Below are 23,255 nucleotides of genomic sequence, written 5' to 3' on the forward strand. Positions count from 1 at the left end.
TTGTAATACAAGAATTATTATCTTCGTAATAATATTTAGAGTGCTCTAAGCACTACCATATATTTATATATATATATATATATATATATATATATATATATATATAAGGTTAGAGGATTCGAAGGAGGGACTTGACTACGCCGATCACCGTTACTACTATAATGTTATTCCCATTCATAGTTTTCCTCGTGAATTTTATTGGTGTATCCTTATCCGGAGTTCTTCCGGACAAATACAAATTTCATGTTGTGCGCAACGTAGGCTTGAAGTAAATCAATTATAATACCCATCACGACGGAGAGATTGAAAAGCTACGTTAAATTCTCAGTAATATCCGTGGCGTCATTTCCCTAACGATAAGATTTTGTAATCTATGCGTAAGTAACTACCTAATTCATACTGTAGCTCGTTCCCTGGAGTTACTCTCATTTCGTACTATTAACATATCGTTTCCTATTATGTTTCTGTATAAAGCCCACGCTGTCATCTGCGATGTCACACAGGATAATTCCATTAGAAGACTTCTATCGTCTTGCTTTTCAAATGTACACCGAGCTTTTTTGAAAGCTTCTTTGTTTTCTTTAATTGTCTCTCCATTCCTCTTACGTATCACTCTCTCGCTTCTGTTTTTATTTTTCATTTTCGTTGCCGCGAACTTTTCGGGCTTTCTAGCAGCAAGAGTAATTTTCGGTTCCGATTGGATACATACACACGCCCAGTATACCTCTGCCCCAATGATTTGGTCACTCATACATTCACACCATCGAACGAGATATTATTTGCAGCGTCATTTTATGTAGTCACTTTTAATGACAAGTAGCGTCTGCTATGCAGACGCGAGGCTGTAGTCTGCTTTAGCAGACGAGAATACTTAGTCTGCTTGAGCAGACCATTGTTTTTTATTCTGGAACATATGGGTTAAGTATTTCAACCGGCGCAAGTTTTTTACGGTCTTCACTTCAACGCATTATGTCGGACGTAGACATTCGTTGTTTTTTTTTTTGTTCTTTTCGCATCTTTGAAACGCTCAAGAGGTACACCTAAATAACGCTGCCGACTTGTAATAAGTACTAATACATCGCAATATATAATAATTACTCAACATATGATTATTTTTTCTTAATAATTACTGTGATACATTTATCATCACTGTTATCAATATGGAAGCGAGATAGATGCGGGGGCTCTTAGCTGTATAGTTCCCGGACACTTTGTGCCAGTTGTCGCTTAAGCGAAAGAAGTTCAAAGAAAAAAGTTGTCGGACTCAGCATCCCTTTGCCTAAAAGCTGCTCACAGATGTGCAATCGTCCCGCAATTACACCGGTTGACCAAGGACTTATTATCGGGCAGACAATTAGAATAGTGAAAAGGGAAAGGATTGCCTGCTACGACTGATAGCAAATCGGTTTCCCAATTTTCTCTGTATACAGCAAAGTCGGCAATATTCTGAGAAGGACCTGTTCACTGTCCGGATTCGATTATGCTATTTCATATATTAATAGTTATTCTTTTCTTATAGCCCTTAGTGGTCCGTAGGCCATCAGGTATAACTACAGGCAGCACATAAAATGGCCTATCATACCATACGTGCCATATCATTCTTACCGTTACGTTAAGAAAAGATCTCTAACTTCCTTTAAACATTGTAGTTCGGCTGCGTTTTTTCATATAATTTGCGCTTATTTCTTAAGGAATATGATGTAGTAACATTTGTTAATAATAATGGTATTATCTTCGTGTGTTCTCAAAGCTTGCCCTTCGCTTAGCTTTTTTTCGACAGGCATCTAAAGGCAAGACATTTCGAATATGCTTGTTCGATATATACAGCGTATTCATTTGCCCCTGAATGACAGCCGTTGAAGCACAATAGAGTAATTAATATATATATATATGATCACCAGCGTGATTCTATTTATATGTTGTGTGCAGCTTCTACGAAGCTTCACATGTTTGTTGCCTGATAATCTAGAGACATTGCTTGGCGGTACAAATATAATGGACTCGTCTACATCATATGATCGGTGACATAATGCTGGCTTGCCACATTCTTAATTCAGCACTCCTTCAAGGAGAAGTCAGATCTGTTCCTCTTTATCCCTTTTTTAGATAAAGTCATTACTCAAAGGGTTTCCTGACAAGTTGCTCATTAGAGACTATTCAGCATACAATTTATTGGAATCCGTTATACTAAGCATTTTTGCTTGCGGATTTGATTGCACTTACAATGTTTGCGTTTTGTCCATGGCTTTGGTTCGTTGCTGTTTCATAAGCACACCGCTGTACACAGTCACAGGCGGACGCAAGGCCCTTCTACAATCGGCTTTTACCAGGAACTTCTTTACACCTTCAGACACCAACTGTGTACTCGAGCGCCAAAGGCGTGCGGAGGTTGGAAAATCACTTCTAAGCCAAAACTCTTCGCCTTAGACCGCCGTTGTGGCCGGCGACGGCTGTTGTGCTCCAACTGTTATAACGGCATCGGCCGCGGCAGCCGTTGTGAGCGAAGACAGTTGATCTGACGTCAAGCCGGATCCGTGATCGTGGTCTGGGCTAGTCGCCCCTGACTGTTGTTCATCGAGATGTTTATATTTATGTGCAGACATCTGGGCCAGTCCGAGAACACAATGTCGACAGATAAGACAGTGGTAATGTGTCTGCTTGGCGTGGGCACATCCTTCGACGGGGCAATCCCGCGAGCCTGATCCAGGAGGACCAAACTTTTCGAATCCCGCTGCTGCGACAGAGTCCAACTTGGCATGTTGCTTCCGATGTGCAGCCACTTTGTTAGTATCCGAGCAGACGAAATCGCACTTGCTGCAATGGTAGTGCGATGCCTTTGCGGCGCCAGGCACTTTCGCTTGCGTTGCCAACCCAAATGTGCAGTCCTGCCGGCCGCAGGATACGCCCGCTCTAAACTGGCGAAAATCGCTGCCCATAACACTGTCCAAGCGGTCATGGCGGGCGGAGTGCTGCGAGAAGCGAGTCTTGTCGCAGAATGAATAGCCACAATCCATACGCTCGCAGTGGAAGTGTGTTTGGTGCTCCCGATAGTTGCACCCGTCGTGGCGGCAGTCCTCGTTAAAGCGGAACTTAGCATAGCCGGGGGGAACAGGCTCTTCGGGACGTTCTGGCCTTGCGGCAGATGGATTGGACCGAGGACGTTTGGCTCCTCCGGTCGCGACACTCCCCGGAGGACTTGGGATTGCGCAGCTATTGAAGGGGAAGGTTCGTTTCTCTCCGAGAGCAGCAGAGACGTTTCCGACACCGCCTGCGACACCTGAAAGAAAACGTGAATTAGCGGGGGCAATTTAAGTTACAGTTTGCTAGTCAAAACGAGGTTTCTATTTTGTTTTGAGCCTGAAGTTGATCGGCAGAAGAATCATAGAAACACCTAATGCAAAGTTCGTAAATCACAGGTCAGAAATCAATACGTACCGTAGAGGAACTCGGGGTTTGTGCCAGCCAGCGGTGATTGGGCAGAGTTAGCCAATTGGTGATGGAGTTGCAATTCAGTTGGCAGCTGTTGCTGCTGTTGAAGGTTGCTCGCGGCAATGGCGACCAATGGACTGGCTGCCTGGCTGAGATCACCTAGTGAAAGCATACCGTGCATATAGCCTTGAGCGGCTGCGGCGGTGGCCTGAGGGGATCCACTCAAGCCCCAGAAAAGGGGTGCACCTGAAAGGCACACAGATCCGGCAAAGCGAGGACTCTGAAGGATGCTACTGGCATCTCCTGATTCGGGCGTACGTAGCAGTCCGCTTAACTGCTGCTGCAACGCGAGTGCTGCGGCCTGATCTGGTGCTCCAGTACTGCTCAAAGGACTCGGCGGCTCCTCCTTGAGGAGGGTTGCTTCTTTGTGGAGAGCCGACAGTGGAAAGAAAATGCCAGCCGATTTGACCATGCCAGCTAGTCCAGCGCCTGCCCCACCACTACTTCCTCCACCAATGGAGCCAGCCTGCGGCGACTGATCGGGACTGCTGCTTGCGGCTGTTAACTTCGATTCTTCACCATCGGATGTCTTCTTCGAGAACGGTGACGAGTTGGCGTTTCTTTGGTCTTCAGGGGACGACAAGGTAGCCTGGCTGGCCGATAGTTCGCCAACGGTTGGCTCACACTTTACCGGCGTCACCGGTGTAAGTGGCGCCCCCGGGGATGGAGAACCTGTGCCAGTAACCAACGATGCCGCCGAGTGATGTGCTATTGTCTGCGCCTGGGAGGCGTGCGTTGCGTCGTGTGCACTGATGGCTGAGACGCGCACGAACGAGAAATCGCAACCATCACGAGTACAGTGGAAATGCCTACTGCGTCGATTGCTTTCGCAGTTCTGTCGACGGCAGTCCACGCTACGGTCGTAGAACTCGTAAGTTTCGCCAATATCTATGCTGTCATGAAAATCTTTCGAGTGCAGCTCGAGAATATCTTCTCGGTTGGTCGCATAATGGCATCGTGGTACTGTGCAGTGGAAATGGCGGTCGCATTCCGAGAACGCGCAGAGCTCGTCAGGGCATGGTCCGCCCAAGCGGAATACGTCGAAGCCTTCTACTGAACAGAGAGCGCCGCCATCTGCTTGACCAGAAAGAAGGGAGTCGTCGAGCGAACGGGGTATACAGCCCAGAGAGTCATCTGCATTTGCCTGCATGTGCACTTGTTGCTGTTGTTGTTGCTGGTGCTGCTGCTGGTGCTGCTGCTGCTGCTGCTGCTGATGTTGCTGGCCTTCAGCCAAAAGGCGCATCGTATTCTGAAGTTGTGCAGCGAGTTGTCCATTCAGGGGCGTAACCGGTGCGATCGTTGTGGCACTCCCCACCGGTGTGGCAAGGGGGCTGCTGGTACCTCCGGTTACAGCGGCTACCTTAGGTGAATCGAGCTTAGCGGGTCGACCCCGCTTCTTTGGAAAGTTGACATTGCCATCGCCTGTTACGGCGCACGGGGTCCGTGCTAATAATTCCTCTTTGGTTGGTTTGGCATTTTTGTCGTTGAGGTCATGGAACTTGAAATGTTCGAGCCGCTTGAATGGCGGGTCACTGCTGCTCACGATGTCCTTACAACCCGGCTGCAATATCAGAGCGAACGCAAACGTCGGTACTTGTGACCAATACTGCACTGTTTTTAAAAGCGTGCGCCTGAAACTGGACCTGTTAACACTATTATAGCCAGTTAGTAGAAAATACTATGCTTACCCAAATACAATGGTAGTGTTTCTCTCGGAGGTAGTATGGGCAAAAATCCTTAGTACAATCAGCCTCGATGCTTTTGCCCACGGTATGAAAAAAAGATTGCGTAATGCGATCCTGATATTCATGGCTTGCTGCATGCTCATTGGCTTCGCGGGATTCGCCGTTCGGCCCTGCCTGGATAACAGCTGTACAGTTGTCTAAAACGCGAAAAAACCAATCAGATATTTATAAAATGTCAAATGGCATTCTCAGTGTAAATTACACTGCTTTTGTTTGGCACATGCGCGTACCTGTAATACAATGGTAGTGCTCGCGGTACATGAGATCGCAATCGGCCTTGCACACATCGCCAACGGGATAACGGTTCATGAAGCGGGTCCACGTATCATCATCCGCAAGGATCGGCATCCGGTCCTCGTCATCCACAGGTATCAAGCTATTGGCTGAAGCTATCGAGCCGAAGATACTCGAACTACTCTTCCCATAGCCTACGATCGATAAAGGGGAAGCCCCATTAGTTAAAAAGCCCGATTTTTCCCAACAGTCTCTGTAGACTTCATTATAATTAAGGCAAGCACTTAACACGAACTGTTCTGTAAAAGCCTTTCTGAAACGGGTTTTGTTCAGTTACAAAAAAGTTGACACGCAATTTGCTTTCTCTAATGTAATGTCTAGTAGAGTAGGGGTGCCAATTGCTAGATATAATTAATAGCGGCATATAACATTATAAGCAGTTAGTAAATCGACACCTCATTATATACAGCAGGGCTTCTAATAAATAATGATTGCCGCTTACCAAGCTGGCTCTTCGGCGTGCTAGTATCAACTGGGGTATAGCTCGTGTTATGTCCGTTACTTCCGGGAGTGCCAGACCGCGACTGAAGTGCTTGTTGTGAAACTCCGGGAGGAGAATCTGGTGCCTTCAGGTCACCAGGGACACCCAGGATCGCCCCCGGGGGCATCGCAGCTGCTAACGCGGCCGCCGCAGCTTCCCCTGGTGACAACATCCCACCCTGCTGTTGGACTTGCGCCATCTTGATTTTCCGATAAGCGAGTTCGCTATCCTGTCGCTCATGTTTCCGCTTGTGAGAATACAGTTGGCCAGAACTCTGCAGTACGTAATTGCAGCCGGGTCGGATGCAATGAATGTGATTGCATACAAGGTGGAATCGACAGCCAGCGAACACGCATGCTTCGTGCTTAAGAAACTTTCTAAATCCATCTTTGGCTAGCTGTTCGTCCTTGATGTGGTACGTCTTATGCTTTTCGATATCAGCCTTATTTTTGAACGTCGTCGAACAGTTGTCACGGATACAATGGAAGTGTGTCGTCCGTTGGCCGTAGAACGCGCATGCTGGCGTTTCGCAGCACTCGGTAGCGCGGAATCGCTGAAATCCTTCTTGAATAATGGCGATATCTTTGCGATGGTAGTTTGAGTGCATCTGCACGTCCGATGTTGAAATATAGCACTTGTCACATTTGTCGTGCATGCAATGGTAATGGGTCTGTTTTCTGTTGTGGACACAATCAGGAAACTTCACAGAACAATCGTCTGATGGTGAGTAGCGTAGAAATCCGTACTGAAGACTTTCGTCCCGTTTCTTATGCCATTTGAAATGACGAACCATCTCTTCCTTCTTCACGAACACCTGCGAAGAGAGGGATATACACAAATAATGCATGAAACTCCTCTGTGTTTATATCATGCTACAAGAGATAAAGTGAGCAACTAAGTATTACCAGATATCCTTTTTCGCGTCCTGCATCTAGTACTCAACCCGTTAGACATTACTTCAGATGGCAGGCCCCTAGCACGACACGCGCGTGCGTGTCTACGCCCGAATTCAAACCTAAATTATCACACGTCGATATTCCTAGGTTTTGCGGGCAAACACGTTACACACTGCACTACTACGACAACTGATATCATCCTATAAGAACTACGATCCTATCAATTTCATTGCCTTTTTGTGCTTTCTCGTGGAGGCACGATTTACCCTGAAACGTGTAAGTAGAATAGAATGTACAGGATTTCTACTCAACGTTTAGCAAACATACGCCATTGTCCGTCATAGCCGATTGAATAGATTATTTTTTAACGAAACCCTGATACGGGGTGAGTGAGTTCGAAGAAGTGCATATATATATATATATATATATATATATATGCACTTCCGGTCCGAGTGCTTGAGAGAGTACCACGGTCCGAGTAACTGACGTGCATCTCGTTGAGTGCGTCGGTAAACATGGTTACTATAATCAGAAAATTAAAAAATTAGAGAGGATAAAGTATTATTATTATAGATCAATGGCTGCATGCATGGTTGGCATGGGGTTTCATGAGACTGTTGAAGAAATGCCTGATGAGTCCAGGTTAGACTCCTAATGGGAAAAATTCCTTAATGCTCTACATAAAAATGCGCGGTTCCAAGGACTTGTTTCCAAAAAAAAAAAATAAAAAAAAACTGTACAGGTTGGCTCATTCGAACTGAGAAAACCTCTGATGGGCCGTTTGTCGTTCATCCACTACTTCTGCTACTAAAAAAAAAACAATTCTATCTGGGACAAAACAGGAAGCTCGTCATGGCGGACATGTCGGTTTCAGGATGAAGGCTAAGATCAGCTCTTATTCCATCCAGCGGTGGAGAGAACCCCACCTAGTTTAAAAGCTAATTTTTTTGCCCGGAATCGAAGCGTTATGTTATAGCTAGTTTTTGCGCAATTTCCAAAAAAGTTTTTACTGAGACAAACCGGAAGACCCTCAACAGGGTTTAGACTTAGAAAGCTCGAAAGTTAATTAAAATGGCTTAAAAAATTATTTTTGATACACGTTGGGTGCTGATACAGAAATTATGTCATAACGTATATTCCCTATCGTACGCACACGCTTATTCATGTGTGCATTTATCGTGTCTAGTAGATTTCGATACGTCCGACCCCGTGCGCTCTGGGCGAGAATTCGAGACGCTCACAGTTAACGCTTCTTAACGTATACAGCTGTCGGGCTTCAGGTGAATGAGGTAAATGTCTGATCAACATCAGGCGGGCGGCAGACGTATAAGACTCCTATAGTGTACATAGAACGACTGTTGTCTCTGCTATAGTATTAGTATTCGTTGCATAGCTAAGACATCAGATCAGTAAGGCATCACACGTGCGCAAGTTAACTTGTAGATATGTACACGAAAGCTGCGTCGAATATTAAGCCCATATTGAAATTTTACATTTAGTTAGATTAGAAACATAACGGCCCATTGTCATATACTATAGAGACACACAAACTGTGTGAGCTATTTCGCAGACGTTGGTCTTAGCTCGACAGCAGACAGTCCCTGTTTACTGCCATCGTTCTAGGAACTACTATGATCTACAAGCTTCTACTGTTACTGTCGTTGTTGTTTTCGTCTTCTTCGTTCTGAGAGTTCTGAATAGTTTTCAAATGTCATCGCTTTGCAAGCGTTAAGCAGCTCGATATCTATTGCAGGACCGAAACGGCAAAGTGGCATGAACGCAAGTGGACGAGACTCCCCGATCAGCACCTCGATCCGTCCTTACGTCCGCCAGCAGCCAAACCCGCCGCTCTATCGGCATTACCGCCATAACGCTGGTTTAACGCAAGCAACTTTTCGACTTCTTCCTGTTACTGATAGGTCAGTCTGAGTCTGTAACTAGGATCAATGCAGTCGTTAGCTGCGTCGTGGCCAAATAACCTTACTGTTCGTGCTAGGCTTCGTACGTAGGACTCATGTTGACTGTTTGGCCAACAAATCGATTCGGTCGGCAATGACAATAGATTTTTGTCGTCGTCGTAATAGCAGGAGCAGCTAGAGTATTTGCAAGGTAACAGCAAGCAAATACTTCGTCATGCGACGACTTTCCGCGTCTTTCACGCAAAACAGCTGCCTATTTACCTCTGTCTGACTGTAGCCTCGTCTCGACGAGCACTGCCTTTTTGTCTACCAGCCTGCCCTCCCGCGGATCGCAGTCTCGATTTCATCTCAATAGGCTCAATTGTTTTCTCTCGATTTTAATTACGATCAAAGCAGAAAACGTATCGGAGTGCGAATAGATGGACGAATAGCAGTAACGGTCACAGCAAGAGCACCCGAACGCAGTCAAAGATTAAAACAATACACACAGGAAAAGAGACGAACAACATCTCATCGTGATGGGGGAAATTGAAAAAAAGGTCTGCTCTTTAAACGCTCGCGTCACCGACAAGGCTGACGACGACGGCCACAACAACGCGGACGACCTAGTCAGACGATTCAATCATCTGGCGATGCGATACAACGACACAGGAAAAATCGAGACTGACTAAGCCGAGCGCTCGAATCGATAGACGCGACAGCCTTCTTGTCATACGAGTGATGGTAGCAATAATAATGACAAAATAAGCACAAGCTGGCCTATTTGCATCTATACTATTGTGTTAAACCGACCGCCATCCTGACGCGGTGTTCAAACTCAAGCCAAAACCCCTAATGGGTTTACAAACAACAATTTAATCTCATAAATCGGACGCTATATTGGTTTCAGCCGGCCCGTCTCTCCCGCAATCTCATCTAGATTTGAAGGAAATGATGCGTATCGCACGACGTGGGCGCAATGAACGTATCGATTTTTCTACGTGCAGGTGATCGTGCACGAATGTGTATGAGAATAGTATGCAGCGCAGTATTTTGGGGTATTCCTTCACAGACGTCAAACAAAAAAGAATCGCTTCGTGTGTGTGTGTGTGTGTGTGTGTGTGTATGTGTGTGTGTGGCGTGTCTGTCACTCTTCTGTTGTCGCGTACCGACGCAACCGTCTGTCTCTCTATGCGTGCCCAACATGTATTCATGCCGTATTGTCTATTATTAATGTTTATACGTTCAATACAATAACGCGTTCACGTTACAAATCCACGGGGAAACTGCCCATGTCGCCAATCCTGTCGCCGCCACCAGCGCCGCTATGACCACCGAACTGTTATCTGAAGGGTGACGGAATCGAGATAGAAGTTCTTTCGTTTTTTTCCCTACTTCTTTGCGGCGTCGCTTTACGGTTAGTTATCTTTTATGCCGCGGCACAGGAAGTAGCCAAAAAAAGGCTGATCAAATCGTCGTTTTACTGTTATAAACCTACAGTGCGACGGCCAATGTCCGCTCGTGTTTTTGTTTATGTTGTAAGCGTTATTACTATTATTATTATTATTACATGAATGAGAAAATAGCCTGGCAATACGGAACGAGAAAGAGAATGATAGAATCAACAGTTGCTACTTAATTAGATACGGATACGCAGTTATCTCGGCTTCGAACAACGACAAAAGGTACCTCGTTGCAGTTCCACTGCGACATCGGGACCCTTTTCCCTGTTTTGCGTTTCCTAGCATTTAACTCTTCGAAATTCATCCGTTGAACAAACAATTTCTCTATGTATATGCATAGATATCATCCACATGATGGCGCTTGTCGGTTAGTTTTATTATCAATAGGGATTCAATATGAATGAGAGACTAACATAACTTACCCTGAAGTTGCAGTCGAGGCAGTGATAATGCTCACGATAATTGAGGTCCTTGCAGTAATTGTTGCCGCAGTGCTTGGAGCTCGGGTAACGGCGAATATAACGGGAATAATCAAGCGCGGCATTTTTTCCATCTTTTGCTGTAATGGTTACGGAGAACCAAGAAACAAAAAGGTAAAATACCAAATCACATTAGGAAACTTTCAAACAATAGCATTGCACCTGCAATGTTTTACAATTTAAATGATTCGGTAGACTGGCCTTGTGGGCCGTGCGTCGGGAAACCTTCGCACGTAGACGATTCTATTCGTGGTGAGCAGTACCGGTACGAAGTAAACGTTTACTTTCCACTAGAGCACAAATATGAAAAGCTAGTAAGCAATTTGCGTATGGGCCTGCCGAACTTCAACACAATAGGTCCTATTCAGCACTCTCTAGGCTCTTAATAAATAGGAGCATACTCATATTAAAAATGAACAGTGAATTGATCCGTTTTTAATACGCCTTTCCCCCAACGTGAAGATCATGGCGATGAAAACGGTGTTGTGTTATTAGCTATAGCACAACAATGTCTAACAAAATCTAAATTTCCCTGTAATTTCTTCTTATAGTTATTGCTTCGATCTTCTTTACTGTCTTTATGATCCACGTGCTGCGAGCAGGCAAGCTGCTTAAAATGAAATCAAAATCGCGCGCCATACTGCCAAAACAACAACAACAACTGGAACACGTGGCATGTTGTTGTTTATCAGAAGACGATAGCGCTGACAGTTGCTGGATCGTATTGTCTAGCGAACACCGATGAAAAATGATCAATCGTTCAACGATACGCGAGTGTATGATAATGTGACTCCTCGCTATTGGCCCGTTGTTCTTCATTGCATGAAGTTTTACATTGTATCATTTGGGTCATGCTGTGCTACTTGCTACAGATCTGTCTGTTTCAATCTCTCGTTCACCATTGATCATTGAAATACAATGTAGCTTGATTCCGTATTGACTGGTCATTAACACTAGATAGAATTACCACAATCGAAATGAGTCCGATCCGAATCTGGGGAGCGCGTTTTCGAAAAATTGTGCACTGTAGGGAAAAAAATATTCACGTTCGTTTACGATACGACACAATTGTCATAATAAATCAACAGACAGGACCAGTGTTCAGTCCTTTATAGGAAAAAATACGTCGTCGAAATAGTGACATCGGTGCTTTTCTAGGGCGTGCTTCCGCTCGACGCTTTTACACATTACTGGCTGTATTAGGGAGAAAAGTGGCGACCAAAAACCATATTGGAATAATGCGGCACATTTTCAGTGGAGAAGCACCAGCGACAAGTGCTGCTCGACCACAGCAGTTGCCATACAAAACTCTATAGATAGAAAGTCGCAAATAAATGCGGTCGTTCAGTGCCGCAGGCTATGACTGTCCATGTCGCCCGAGGGCACAAGACGATCTGGATGGACGCTGCTTTGGCCTAAACCGTCGAAGGCTCTTAACGATGAGTTGGTACCCGTTGCGCTAGTCATTTCCGAGAGGCAGTTGCGGCGCTGACTCCGGCCTCCGCTGCCAGGTCGGGCGGTTTGTTGCAACGCTCATGTTCTTTTACGAAGTTAGCGTGCTAGCGATTACACACGACAACGGAGAGAGCTAAATCGCATGAATCAAGCAGTCAGCTAAACGACCGCAGGCTCCACAAGGCCCCGCTGCGTTGACATATAGGCAGAAGCATATATGTATATGTATATATATATATATGCGCGCGCGAAATCGGATAGAGAAAAAGAAATCAAAACTAATCATCAGTTGTTTCCACTATTGTCATAGATTCTACTACTACTACCACTATTTGTTATGTCAACGTTTATTATTCTAAGTCATGTTTATTTTCTACAATACAGAGCTAAATTAAGTTACTTAGTTAATTGGTTTGTTGTTTTCGTACAAATCAAAAGCAGTAGATGTACTTTAGGTATACTGCGCTTGTTTTCTACTGAGGGTCACTTTTAAACGTTCCCATGTTGCATATTTAAAGGTCCGGAATCACTCGCTATGGCTAGGCCAGGTAGGAAAGCTTAAACGTTTTCTACTGAATATTCGGCTATTAATTTTTAACTCCTCGATCGCTTGGATTTCCGTTGAATTCCTTTGTTTTTCTAACTGATCCAAAGGACTGGTTCTGTTCGGTATCTTCCATAGGTCAGTTGGTGACGGTTTCAAATTGGAGATCATAGCGTAATTTCATACGCAACCGTTCTTCATTGTGTACGTGTTAAAGACCATCAGAAATCCAAATAACACTGATCATGTTAAGCACGCTAGAGAAAAATGTCGAATTAATTTCGAGTACAAAAATCTGTTTGCCTCCTTTTTCCCTCATACATATGAGTGTCTTTAATCTGTACGTTTGTATGCGCTGTGGGCTGTACATTCAAATGCCCCCGGGTGGTAGCAACTTTAACTGCTAGCAACAGATTTGTACGGGCGCAGTTATCGGGCGGTGGCATTCAAGTATTCCCAGTTTAGCCCATTTTGCAGTTCCCCGATGCGGCATAATTCGATAGGATCCTAAGTAAATACGACGGGTTGCATTTTTACAGTGAAACACAGAAAGAGAACATCAGACAAAAGTACGGTGTGACACAGTAGTTTTATTTAGAGAGCAGAATAATGTTAAAGTAAAAGGGACTTTATCGAGTAACTTAATTCCAGTAGTTCATTTCCAACCTGACAGCTCCAATTTGGTTTCGAGATTGAGATACGAATTGCCTTCTGATTTGCACTCATACAAAGTGGATCTATTTTCGCCGAGACCTTTGAAATTACTCGTAATTTATTGTTTTTTTTTTAGATCAAATACCAATTTAACCGACAAGTGTCTACTCCTACCTCTGAAGTTTGATACCGTGCGCTCGTGCTGGGTGCGCTCATAGAACTCTTCATCAATCATCATCTGGTGACGGAACGAAGAGTGAATCTCGTCAGAGTTCTTCATGCAGCCAAAGCAGCATCGCTAGCCGACCGCCGTTGTGCGAAAAGAAAAAAATTTCTCGTCGCTACTATACATCCATTGAAGAAGACTGCCCATTTAGGCGTTCTATCGTTCACTCATCATCAGATTCATTCATTGATTCATTCTTGAATTAATTATTCTTTCTCTTCGTCAATGCTTACGTAAATGAGCATTTCTGCGTACGACGTAAAGCCACATCAATAACGATGCCATCGTCATTTCATTCATTCACCAGAACAAAAATCAACGAGAATAAACAATAACGATAAAATAGCCAAGACTAAAAAAATCGATTGTCTGTACAAACAACATAAAGTGATGACCGGTTTAGGTAGCCCGCTGACCACGGTCCGTAATAGGCCATAGACGCCCCGTTTTCTTCTTTCACCTTTCGTAGATTTGCGTCTCCTTTACGCTCATCGAAAATGAAACTTCTAGCTGCACTGTCGGCTATCATAGATTTCTTTATCAGCGCGGATAATCACAACGATTTATACCCTGATACTGTATTTTTGTTCATCGTACGGCAAACAATTGAAGATGTTACGAAAGCGCCGGAACAGATCTGTATTGACCAAGGCGGCCACATTATCACGGACACCCGACATCAGCAACAATGGCACCTATGTTAAACTGGAATATGCTAAATTTATTTTACATACCTATAGCTGCATTTTTTTGATGACTCTGTGCCTGCAGAAGGAGTAGGCAATGATGATTTTTTTCTACAGCACAGAGAAGCATTTCTATACTAATTGTAAATACGTTAAATACACGAGTAAGGCACCCGTGCACAAGCGGCTCAAAATACCCTTTTAATTAACTTAGTCCATATCTATGGGCCACTAAGACAACATGTTAAGTGCATCCGGGTTAGTCGCCCCAAGAGATTGTGAAAATATGCAACAAATAGCAATTTAATTCGTCGCTTTTTACCCAGCTTTTTTACGCGGTAAAAAAGGCACATACATGTAAATATACACTAGTATCTCCGCAGTGTTCAATATGCACAGAAAATTACGTTTACATAAGTCACAGACAATATATGCATACTTATTTGCCCAGTATTAGAAATAAAACTCAATGCAATAAGCCCTTTTCTTTTCAACTAAGCTTTGAGTTACGAAGATATTTGACCCATTCAGCGGCCATTGAAACTAGACACTATCACGTCTATCTTAATTTTTCTATTATCTACGAACTATCGTGAACTCGTCAATCGAACGTTTGAATCCCGCTACCGTCCGAACGGCACTAGCGCAACACAGCATCTCAGCTTTAGGTCTTCAGGCTTACTTTAAAGGATGACCCAAACCGCCGGCCATACCATCGGTTAATGAACAAACCTTTCATATATATATTTTTCGTTATGTCTATTTTCACCGTTCGATTTTTCTCTTGTCCGTACTATCGCTATTAGATATAAAGCCATGTAATTGTAGCTTGAATCGTTGCTGTGGAAATCTGCCTCTAGTACGTGCAGCGCGGCGGCCGCTCCGTCGTCGTCGCCGCCGCCGCCGTCGCCGCCGCCGCCGCCATGGCCATAGCTGATTCACTCCCTAATGTACCGCCGTCTGCAACAAACTGATTTGGCAGCTAGACGACGCGATACGATGACGAAAGCGTGCTTCTGCGCTATACCAGCATCATAGTGAAGTGCCGCGGTCAATATTCGTATGTACGTTTTCGATGTACCAGAAGTACCGCGGCCATTCGGTGTACCGTTGCGTACTGATCAACTATATACCACACGACTGCTGGCTCCACACTATCCGCTAAGTTGTACGCTATTCACGTATGACAACAATCGTAGTATGCATCGACACGCAAAAACATACTCACACCCAGCCAAACACAGACAATGATAATTATATGTAATATAATAATAGAATACGCAACGACCATTACATGCAACAATTTAATAGTCCGGACGCGTGGCTAGTTTCCAATAGTTATTGCTGCTATTGTGGTTGTCGTCGTATTATCATAGTAAGTACCAATAATGCTACTTAATGTAGCCGAATTGTTTATCTTATTTTCGCTGTTGCCCGTTTTCCCTCTATCTCTTACGTAGCGTCTGTCCGGCGGCAACAGCACGGCAGCATCCATATCTTGTACCGATGGGGATATTTATGCACAAATATACTAAAAAATAGATCTTTTTGTATAGGACCGCGGTGGACGCGAGCGATCTGGACGGTATATGATCGCTGTTCACGGTCGTCCACCGTCGTGAACCGTAGTCTTCGTCGTCGTCGTCGTCGTCGTCGTTGTCGTTGTCGTTGTCGTCGTCGTCGTCGTCGTCGTCGTCGTCGTCGTCGTCGTCGTCGTCGTCGTCGTCGTCGTCGTCGTCGTCGTCGTCGTCGTCGTCGTCGTTGTCGTTGTCGTTGTCGTTGTCGTCGTCGTCGTCGTCGTCGTCGTCGGTCATCATCTAGCAGCTGAAAAATGTTGGACGAAATAGAAATCCGTTTTCGATGCTGGCGGCTAAAAGATCTATTTTTTAGTATATTTGTGCATAAATATCCCCATCGGTACAAGATATGGATGCTGCCGTGCTGTTGCCGCCGGACAGACGCTACGTAAGAGATAGAGGGAAAACGGGCAACAGCGAAAATAAGATAAACAATTCGGCTACATTAAGTAGCATTATTGGTACTTACTATGATAATACGACGACAACCACAATAGCAGCAATAACTATTGGAAACTAGCCACGCGTCCGGACTATTAAATTGTTGCATGTAATGGTCGTTGCGTATTCTATTATTATATTACATATAATTATCATTGTCTGTGTTTGGCTGGGTGTGAGTATGTTTTTGCGTGTCGATGCATACTACGATTGTTGTCATACGTGAATAGCGTACAACTTAGCGGATAGTGTGGAGCCAGCAGTCGTGTGGTATATAGTTGATCAGTACGCAACGGTACACCGAATGGCCGCGGTACTTCTGGTACATCGAAAACGTACATACGAATATTGACCGCGGCACTTCACTATGATGCTGGTATAGCGCAGAAGCACGCTTTCGTCATCGTATCGCGTCGTCTAGCTGCCAAATCAGTTTGTTGCAGACGGCGGTACATTAGGGAGTGAATCAGCTATGGCCATGGCGGCGGCGGCGGCGACGGCGGCGGCGGCGACGACGACGGAGCGGCCGCCGCGCTGCACGTACTAGAGGCAGATTTCCACAGCAACGATTCAAGCTACAATTACATGGCTTTATATCTAATAGCGATAGTACGGACAAGAGAAAAATCGAACGGTGAAAATAGACATAACGAAAAATATATATATGAAAGGTTTGTTCATTAACCGATGGTATGGCCGGCGGTTTGGGTCATCCTTTAAAGTAAGCCTGAAGACCTAAAGCTGAGATGCTGTGTTGCGCTAGTGCCGTTCGGACGGTAGCGGGATTCAAACGTTCGATTGACGAGTTCACGATAGTTCGTAGATAATAGAAAAATTAAGATAGACGTGATAGTGTCTAGTTTCAATGGCCGCTGAATGGGTCAAATATCTTCGTAACTCAAAGCTTAGTTGAAAAGAAAAGGGCTTATTGCATTGAGTTTTATTTCTAATACTGGGCAAATAAGTATGCATATATTGTCTGTGACTTATGTAAACGTAATTTTCTGTGCATATTGAACACTGCGGAGATACTAGTGTATATTTACATGTATGTGCCTTTTTTACCGCGTAAAAAAGCTGGGTAAAAAGCGACGAATTAAATTGCTATTTGTTGCATATTTTCACAATCTCTTGGGGCGACTAACCCGGATGCACTTAACATGTTGTCTTAGTGGCCCATAGATATGGACTAAGTTAATTAAAAGGGTATTTTGAGCCGCTTGTGCACGGGTGCCTTACTCGTGTATTTAACGTATTTACAATTAGTATAGAAATGCTTCTCTGTGCTGTAGAAAAAAATCATCATTGCCTACTCCTTCTGCAGGCACAGAGTCATCAAAAAAATGCAGCTATAGGTATGTAAAATAAATTTAGCATATTCCAGTTTAACATAGGTGCCATTGTTGCTGATGTCGGGTGTCCGTGATAATGTGGCCGCCTTGGTCAATACAGATCTGTTCCGGCGCTTTCGTAACATCTTCAATTGTTTGCCGTACGATGAACAAAAATACAGTATCAGGGTATAAATCGTTGTGATTATCCGCGCTGATAAAGAAATCTATGATAGCCGACAGTGCAGCTAGAAGTTTCATTTTCGATGAGCGTAAAGGAGACGCAAATCTACGAAAGGTGAAAGAAGAAAACGGGGCGTCTATGGCCTATTACGGACCGTGGTCAGCGGGCTACCTAAACCGGTCATCACTTTATGTTGTTTGTACAGACAATCGATTTTTTTAGTCTTGGCTATTTTATCGTTATTGTTTATTCTCGTTGATTTTTGTTCTGGTGAATGAATGAAATGACGATGGCATCGTTATTGATGTGGCTTTACGTCGTACGCAGAAATGCTCATTTACGTAAGCATTGACGAAGAGAAAGAATAATTAATTCAAGAATGAATCAATGAATGAATCTGATGATGAGTGAACGATAGAACGCCTAAATGGGCAGTCTTCTTCAATGGATGTATAGTAGCGACGAGAAATTTTTTTCTTTTCGCACAACGGCGGTCGGCTAGCGATGCTGCTTTGGCTGCATGAAGAACTCTGACGAGATTCACTCTTCGTTCCGTCACCAGATGATGATTGATGAAGAGTTCTATGAGCGCACCCAGCACGAGCGCACGGTATCAAACTTCAGAGGTAGGAGTAGACACTTGTCGGTTAAATTGGTATTTGATCTAAAAAAAAAACAATAAATTACGAGTAATTTCAAAGGTCTCGGCGAAAATAGATCCACTTTGTATGAGTGCAAATCAGAAGGCAATTCGTATCTCAATCTCGAAACCAAATTGGAGCTGTCAGGTTGGAAATGAACTACTGGAATTAAGTTACTCGATAAAGTCCCTTTTACTTTAACATTATTCTGCTCTCTAAATAAAACTACTGTGTCACACCGTACTTTTGTCTGATGTTCTCTTTCTGTGTTTCACTGTAAAAATGCAACCCGTCGTATTTACTTAGGATCCTATCGAATTATGCCGCATCGGGGAACTGCAAAATGGGCTAAACTGGGAATACTTGAATGCCACCGCCCGATAACTGCGCCCGTACAAATCTGTTGCTAGCAGTTAAAGTTGCTACCACCCGGGGGCATTTGAATGTACAGCCCACAGCGCATACAAACGTACAGATTAAAGACACTCATATGTATGAGGGAAAAAGGAGGCAAACAGATTTTTGTACTCGAAATTAATTCGACATTTTTCTCTAGCGTGCTTAACATGATCAGTGTTATTTGGATTTCTGATGGTCTTTAACACGTACACAATGAAGAACGGTTGCGTATGAAATTACGCTATGATCTCCAATTTGAAACCGTCACCAACTGACCTATGGAAGATACCGAACAGAACCAGTCCTTTGGATCAGTTAGAAAAACAAAGGAATTCAACGGAAATCCAAGCGATCGAGGAGTTAAAAATTAATAGCCGAATATTCAGTAGAAAACGTTTAAGCTTTCCTACCTGGCCTAGCCATAGCGAGTGATTCCGGACCTTTAAATATGCAACATGGGAACGTTTAAAAGTGACCCTCAGTAGAAAACAAGCGCAGTATACCTAAAGTACATCTACTGCTTTTGATTTGTACGAAAACAACAAGCCAATTAACTAAGTAACTTAATTTAGCTCTGTATTGTAGAAAATAAACATGACTTAGAATAATAAACGTTGACATAACAAATAGTGGTAGTAGTAGTAGAATCTATGACAATAGTGGAAACAACTGATGATTAGTTTTGATTTCTTTTTCTCTATCCGATTTCGCGCGCGCATATATATATATATACATATACATATATGCTTCTGCCTATATGTCAACGCAGCGGGGCCTTGTGGAGCCTGCGGTCGTTTAGCTGACTGCTTGATTCATGCGATTTAGCTCTCTCCGTTGTCGTGTGTAATCGCTAGCACGCTAACTTCGTAAAAGAACATGAGCGTTGCAACAAACCGCCCGACCTGGCAGCGGAGGCCGGAGTCAGCGCCGCAACTGCCTCTCGGAAATGACTAGCGCAACGGGTACCAACTCATCGTTAAGAGCCTTCGACGGTTTAGGCCAAAGCAGCGTCCATCCAGATCGTCTTGTGCCCTCGGGCGACATGGACAGTCATAGCCTGCGGCACTGAACGACCGCATTTATTTGCGACTTTCTATCTATAGAGTTTTGTATGGCAACTGCTGTGGTCGAGCAGCACTTGTCGCTGGTGCTTCTCCACTGAAAATGTGCCGCATTATTCCAATATGGTTTTTGGTCGCCACTTTTCTCCCTAATACAGCCAGTAATGTGTAAAAGCGTCGAGCGGAAGCACGCCCTAGAAAAGCACCGATGTCACTATTTCGACGACGTATTTTTTCCTATAAAGGACTGAACACTGGTCCTGTCTGTTGATTTATTATGACAATTGTGTCGTATCGTAAACGAACGTGAATATTTTTTTCCCTACAGTGCACAATTTTTCGAAAACGCGCTCCCCAGATTCGGATCGGACTCATTTCGATTGTGGTAATTCTATCTAGTGTTAATGACCAGTCAATACGGAATCAAGCTACATTGTATTTCAATGATCAATGGTGAACGAGAGATTGAAACAGACAGATCTGTAGCAAGTAGCACAGCATGACCCAAATGATACAATGTAAAACTTCATGCAATGAAGAACAACGGGCCAATAGCGAGGAGTCACATTATCATACACTCGCGTATCGTTGAACGATTGATCATTTTTCATCGGTGTTCGCTAGACAATACGATCCAGCAACTGTCAGCGCTATCGTCTTCTGATAAACAACAACATGCCACGTGTTCCAGTTGTTGTTGTTGTTTTGGCAGTATGGCGCGCGATTTTGATTTCATTTTAAGCAGCTTGCCTGCTCGCAGCACGTGGATCATAAAGACAGTAAAGAAGATCGAAGCAATAACTATAAGAAGAAATTACAGGGAAATTTAGATTTTGTTAGACATTGTTGTGCTATAGCTAATAACACAACACCGTTTTCATCGCCATGATCTTCACGTTGGGGGAAAGGCGTATTAAAAACGGATCAATTCACTGTTCATTTTTAATATGAGTATGCTCCTATTTATTAAGAGCCTAGAGAGTGCTGAATAGGACCTATTGTGTTGAAGTTCGGCAGGCCCATACGCAAATTGCTTACTAGCTTTTCATATTTGTGCTCTAGTGGAAAGTAAACGTTTACTTCGTACCGGTACTGCTCACCACGAATAGAATCGTCTACGTGCGAAGGTTTCCCGACGCACGGCCCACAAGGCCAGTCTACCGAATCATTTAAATTGTAAAACATTGCAGGTGCAATGCTATTGTTTGAAAGTTTCCTAATGTGATTTGGTATTTTACCTTTTTGTTTCTTGGTTCTCCGTAACCATTACAGCAAAAGATGGAAAAAATGCCGCGCTTGATTATTCCCGTTATATTCGCCGTTACCCGAGCTCCAAGCACTGCGGCAACAATTACTGCAAGGACCTCAATTATCGTGAGCATTATCACTGCCTCGACTGCAACTTCAGGGTAAGTTATGTTAGTCTCTCATTCATATTGAATCCCTATTGATAATAAAACTAACCGACAAGCGCCATCATGTGGATGATATCTATGCATATACATAGAGAAATTGTTTGTTCAACGGATGAATTTCGAAGAGTTAAATGCTAGGAAACGCAAAACAGGGAAAAGGGTCCCGATGTCGCAGTGGAACTGCAACGAGGTACCTTTTGTCGTTGTTCGAAGCCGAGATAACTGCGTATCCGTATCTAATTAAGTAGCAACTGTTGATTCTATCATTCTCTTTCTCGTTCCGTATTGCCAGGCTATTTTCTCATTCATGTAATAATAATAATAATAGTAATAACGCTTACAACATAAACAAAAACACGAGCGGACATTGGCCGTCGCACTGTAGGTTTATAACAGTAAAACGACGATTTGATCAGCCTTTTTTTGGCTACTTCCTGTGCCGCGGCATAAAAGATAACTAACCGTAAAGCGACGCCGCAAAGAAGTAGGGAAAAAAACGAAAGAACTTCTATCTCGATTCCGTCACCCTTCAGATAACAGTTCGGTGGTCATAGCGGCGCTGGTGGCGGCGACAGGATTGGCGACATGGGCAGTTTCCCCGTGGATTTGTAACGTGAACGCGTTATTGTATTGAACGTATAAACATTAATAATAGACAATACGGCATGAATACATGTTGGGCACGCATAGAGAGACAGACGGTTGCGTCGGTACGCGACAACAGAAGAGTGACAGACACGCCACACACACACATACACACACACACACACACACACACACACGAAGCGATTCTTTTTTGTTTGACGTCTGTGAAGGAATACCCCAAAATACTGCGCTGCATACTATTCTCATACACATTCGTGCACGATCACCTGCACGTAGAAAAATCGATACGTTCATTGCGCCCACGTCGTGCGATACGCATCATTTCCTTCAAATCTAGATGAGATTGCGGGAGAGACGGGCCGGCTGAAACCAATATAGCGTCCGATTTATGAGATTAAATTGTTGTTTGTAAACCCATTAGGGGTTTTGGCTTGAGTTTGAACACCGCGTCAGGATGGCGGTCGGTTTAACACAATAGTATAGATGCAAATAGGCCAGCTTGTGCTTATTTTGTCATTATTATTGCTACCATCACTCGTATGACAAGAAGGCTGTCGCGTCTATCGATTCGAGCGCTCGGCTTAGTCAGTCTCGATTTTTCCTGTGTCGTTGTATCGCATCGCCAGATGATTGAATCGTCTGACTAGGTCGTCCGCGTTGTTGTGGCCGTCGTCGTCAGCCTTGTCGGTGACGCGAGCGTTTAAAGAGCAGACCTTTTTTTCAATTTCCCCCATCACGATGAGATGTTGTTCGTCTCTTTTCCTGTGTGTATTGTTTTAATCTTTGACTGCGTTCGGGTGCTCTTGCTGTGACCGTTACTGCTATTCGTCCATCTATTCGCACTCCGATACGTTTTCTGCTTTGATCGTAATTAAAATCGAGAGAAAACAATTGAGCCTATTGAGATGAAATCGAGACTGCGATCCGCGGGAGGGCAGGCTGGTAGACAAAAAGGCAGTGCTCGTCGAGACGAGGCTACAGTCAGACAGAGGTAAATAGGCAGCTGTTTTGCGTGAAAGACGCGGAAAGTCGTCGCATGACGAAGTATTTGCTTGCTGTTACCTTGCAAATACTCTAGCTGCTCCTGCTATTACGACGACGACAAAAATCTATTGTCATTGCCGACCGAATCGATTTGTTGGCCAAACAGTCAACATGAGTCCTACGTACGAAGCCTAGCACGAACAGTAAGGTTATTTGGCCACGACGCAGCTAACGACTGCATTGATCCTAGTTACAGACTCAGACTGACCTATCAGTAACAGGAAGAAGTCGAAAAGTTGCTTGCGT

General features: G+C 44.1%; 1 protein-coding gene across 3 annotated transcripts in view; it reads right to left on the reverse strand.

Moving 5' to 3' along the window:
• Positions 1-6: 6 nt before the first annotated feature.
• The window catches only part of LOC111253100 (zinc finger protein castor homolog 1-like), a 118,051-nt gene continuing 94,802 nt past the window's right edge, over positions 7-23,255 (reverse strand). For 2 of the 3 annotated variants that reach the window (XM_022812030.2, XM_086992351.1), the window contains 6 exons: positions 10,689-10,825; positions 5,971-6,823; positions 5,465-5,662; positions 5,178-5,371; positions 3,436-5,050; positions 7-3,277 (listed from right to left, as the gene is read on the reverse strand). In XM_022812030.2, the coding sequence (XP_022667765.1) occupies positions 2,424-3,277; positions 3,436-5,050; positions 5,178-5,371; positions 5,465-5,662; positions 5,971-6,823; positions 10,689-10,825 (3,851 nt within the window). In that variant the 3' untranslated portion in view covers positions 7-2,423. The remainder of the gene's footprint in view (positions 3,278-3,435; positions 5,051-5,177; positions 5,372-5,464; positions 5,663-5,970; positions 6,824-10,688; positions 10,826-23,255) is intronic. The other variant, XM_022812032.2, reaches the window with a different exon arrangement.

Source organism: Varroa destructor, unplaced genomic scaffold, assembly GCF_002443255.2.
Source record: "Varroa destructor unplaced genomic scaffold, Vdes_3.0 BEIS01000006.1, whole genome shotgun sequence".
In the NCBI taxonomy this organism is placed as follows: Eukaryota; Metazoa; Arthropoda; class Arachnida; order Mesostigmata; family Varroidae; genus Varroa; species Varroa destructor.